Genomic DNA, 4,069 nt, shown 5'->3' with positions numbered 1-4,069 from the left:
TATTCATGTGTCAAGAAAAGCTTCGGACAGGAGGAAATTCTCAAATTATCCAACAATAACATGCCAGTTTAATGTCTTCCGTGTCAGACAACATAACAGAACAAACACTTATTAAAATCAAAAGATACAATTTCCACAAAAAAGCAAGCAATATCACTAGGACAAAAAAATCATAATATAGTCAGATTTGCGTGGCTACTGAAATTTTATCACTCATATGCCATTCTCATATCAGTAGGCATCACCAGACAAAGAAGCCACGCAGGATTTCAATGCTTGCTTACTCCATTGCCATAGTTACCTCGCCCATAAGCATATACTTCCTCCGGCCCAAAATAAGTGACTCAACTTTGTACTAACCTTAGTACAAAGCTGAGTCACTTATTTTGGGACGAAGGAAGTATAGAATTTCATACACAATGGATGTGCTAGAGAAAACACATCAGTACAAAAGCCACCTTCAGATCAGAAGGCCAGATGAAGTGATGAACTAAAACATGCCTCGTTACCCTCCACTTTTCACTTATACATAGTCGAGCTGAGCTATCAGATTACCCACAAAACCAGCTCATCCACTAGGTACTAAGTTAACTAAATCCAAGCCTACATGCACATCCCAGAAATAAGCACGCATATCATCATCCACCTACTCAAATCCTACTGTTAGAACAACCTCCTCTAAATAAGAGAACGAGCATCGCCAGCTTCTGACCCTGAACCTGTAAAGAAAATCGAATGGGAAACATTATAGGAAGTTTAATTCATGAGAATAAACAATGTTTCTCAAAAAGGAAAATAATAAACACTAGGTTCGACAGTACCACTAGATGATGAAGAACCACTTCCCGAACCACCAGAGACACTCATGGCCTCAGCACCCTTCTCGAGCTCCACTGACTGGTAAGTTGTGGTTGGCATCTCATCATCAATATCTGCATACTCATCCACCTGCTCAGACACTACAGTGTTCTCAGGATTCTCGCTCTCCTGTGAATAATAAACCAACCAACACCCGTGAGAGTCCAATTTGCATACCCACTAACTGCAAACAAGAACAGCAGATGTTGTTTCCTCTACGGCCATTACCACATCAGCATTGTCAACCAATGTAAGCACATCATCATTCACAGGTTCAACTCCAAGAGCATCGTTGACCTCAGCAATGTCCCCATTCATCATCATGGCTCGTCGGCTCTTTTTGAGCGCTTTGTTGAACATTTCGACCATGTAAGCACTTGGTGAACCATAGCAATCCCTGCAAAGAAAAGAAGAACATTCGCAAGGGGCAAATTTGCCGCACTGACAAACACAAGCTAAGTAACTCAGAAATATTTGAATGTAAAATTAACTCATAAATTTGCACCAGCACACCAAACACTTTTTACTGGACCTCCAGTTAAATGTTGGGAAAAGCTTACAGCAACAGGAAGTTCTCTTACCCAGTAATAACAAGCCAGTTAAAAAGAATGCATACTCTAACTGAAATCAAGGGTATAATTTCAGAAAAGGCGAGCAGCGTCACCAGGACAAGAGTCCCAATCAACTCAGGTTTGCATGGCTAGTGAAATTATTATCATTCATATACCTCTGAGAAAGATTAAACCATTCTCATATCAATGTAAGTCACCAGACAAAGATGAAAACCATGATTTCAACATTTTCTTACTCTGATGCCATAGTTATATCGCCCATAAGCATTAAGTACACAACAGATGTGCTAGAGAAAACACATCAATACAAAAGCTACCTTCAGATAGAAGACCAGATGAACTACAACATGACTCGGTACCCTCCACTTTTCACTTCTATAGACATAGTCGAGCTGAGCTATCAGATTACCCACAAAGCCAGCCATCCACTAGGAACTAAGTTAACTAAATCCAAGCAGACATGAACATCCCAGAAATAAGTACTCACATCCTCCACCTACTCAAATCCTACTGTTAGCACAACCTCCTCTAAACAAGAGAACGAGCATCGCCAGCTTCTGAGGTGCTGTCCCCTGAGCTCCCTGACCCTGAACCTGTAAAGAAAATCGAATGGTAAGTTTCATTCATGAGAATAAACGATGTTTCTCAAAAAAGGAAAATAATAAACAGTAGGTTCGACAGTACCACTAGATGATGAAGAACCACTTCCCGAACCACCAGAGACACTTGTGGCCTCAGCGTCCTTCTGGATCTCCAATGATTGGTAAGTTGCGGTTGGCATCTCATCATCAATATCTATATACTCATCCACCTGCTCAGGCACTACAGTGTTCTCAGGATTCTCACTCTCCTGTAAATAACAAAACAAACAACACATGTGAGAGTCCAGTTTGCATATCCACTAACTGCAAACTAGAATGCTGTTCTCTCTACGGCCATTACCACATCAACAATGTCAACCAAAATAGGCACAGCACCATTCACAGCTTCAGCTCCATCAGCATTGTTGACATCAGCAATGTCCCCATTTATCATTGCAGCTCGTTGGCTCTTTTTGAGCGCTTTGTTGAAGTTGCTGACGAATCGATCAAGCTCCCACTGCGTCTCGATGTCCATTTCGTCAATATCCAGCTCAATCTCATCCCCAAGCAGCTCTGGGTTATTGACATTCCTCTTGCGCACAATCTGCAGCACATTATGCATCTTCTCTTCAGGCAAGTTCTCCAGCCCCGCCCTGAGCATGTTCTTCTCCTCCAAGCTCATCTGCCTCTTGTTCAGCTCCCTCGCTTTGGGTTTGCGCATCCTCACCGCCCTCGGCTTGACCTGTGCTGGGAGTGGGACCACCGGAGGTGGCAGTTCCGCTGACACTGACACTGGCACCAGCACCGGCACCGGCACCGGTGGTGGGAGGCGCCTGCATTCCTCCTCGAACCAAGAGACGGCCGCAGCGTACGTCTTCTCGAACGAGGCGAGGAGGTCGCCGGCGAAGGTGTGGACGGTGTGCCCGACCGGGTTGTACCGCAGCGCGTTGGCGAAGGTGAGGCGGACGTCGGCGGCGAAGGCGTCGTGCGAGGGGTAGTTCCTGGCGGCGAGGTTGGCCTTGACGGTGCCGAGGTCCATGGGGCTCTTGATGACGGCGTGGTAGTCGTGGAGGCCCAGGGTCTCGACCTCGACGGGCGCGTTGAACCAGATGCTCCGCTTGTCCTTGCGCAGCTTGGCCAGGATCTGCGCGCACCGCTTCCGCATCGCCGCCCGCAGCTTCGGCGGAGGCGCGGGGAGGCCGTCCTCCGTCGGCGGGCCCCGCCGCGGCTGCCGCTGCTGCTCGAGCTCCAGCTCCTGCTGCCACGCGTCGATGCGGGAGAGGAGGGCGCGGACCTGGCCGAGCTCGCCCGCGAGGCGGTCCCGGAGTGCGCTGGCCTCGCGGTGCGTCAGCCCCGACGGCCGGAACGTCACGTAGCCGACCCCCGGCGAGGCCGGCGGGTGGTGCGTCCTCGAGCCGTCGGCGGGCGGGAGGGCGCGGGGGCCGGGGTTAGGGGTCGGGGCGGGGGCGAGCGGGCCGCGATTGTCCCGCCAGTGGTGGCTCTGGCCTCGGCGACCGGCGATGAGCGCGGAGGCCATGGCCGCCGGTGCCGGAATCGGTGGTGGGCGCTGCCAGTTGGATCCGGTCCCCGTCCCCGTCCCCGTCCCCGAGAGCGCACGGCAGCCGAGGAGGGGGGAGAGGAGATTTTTTTTTTCCGCTGCGCGGCTGGTGGATGGATCCGCCCGGGCCCGGCGGTGGGGGAGAAGGCATCGGCACCGTTGGCTGGCTACTGGACGGCCGCGATCCGGCCCGAGGCAGGGGAGGGTGGACGGCGGGGGGATGTCTGACACGTGGGGCACGCGCGCTGGGTGTCCCGTGGGGCCGGGCCGGCAGCGAGACGCGAAGCGGGTGGGCCTCCGCGGGAACTTTGACTTGCACGGCTCTGCCGTGCGCGCGAACCAATTGCTCCCGCGCCTACGCACACAAATTTACCTTTGTCTAAAAAAAAAAGCAAATTTACCTTGCATTGCTGTTTTTTTTACTACAGGTTTTTTTTTTACCCTGCATTGTTTCTGGGCCAGCGTAGACGCGTTTGAAGCTTTGGGATGCTGCATTTCAC

General features: G+C 50.9%; 1 protein-coding gene across 1 annotated transcript; it reads right to left on the bottom strand.

Moving 5' to 3' along the window:
* Nucleotides 1–1,633: 1,633 nt before the first annotated feature.
* Nucleotides 1,634–3,563, bottom strand: LOC123427792 (transcription factor GTE2-like). The gene is made up of 3 exons (XM_045111911.1): nucleotides 2,373–3,563; nucleotides 2,115–2,280; nucleotides 1,634–2,023 (listed from the first exon to the last, which is right to left on the bottom strand). Exons 1-3 carry the CDS (start codon nucleotides 3,546–3,548, stop codon nucleotides 1,959–1,961), a joined length of 1,407 nt encoding a protein of 468 aa, XP_044967846.1. The 5' UTR covers nucleotides 3,549–3,563; the 3' UTR covers nucleotides 1,634–1,958.
* Nucleotides 3,564–4,069: the final 506 nt, after the last annotated feature.

Source organism: Hordeum vulgare, chromosome 2H (genome assembly GCF_904849725.1).
Source record: "Hordeum vulgare subsp. vulgare chromosome 2H, MorexV3_pseudomolecules_assembly, whole genome shotgun sequence".
NCBI classification, from domain to species: domain Eukaryota; kingdom Viridiplantae; phylum Streptophyta; class Magnoliopsida; order Poales; family Poaceae; genus Hordeum; species Hordeum vulgare.
Note: the sequence above shows the minus strand (reverse complement) of the source record. Positions and strands in the feature narration are given on the sequence as shown.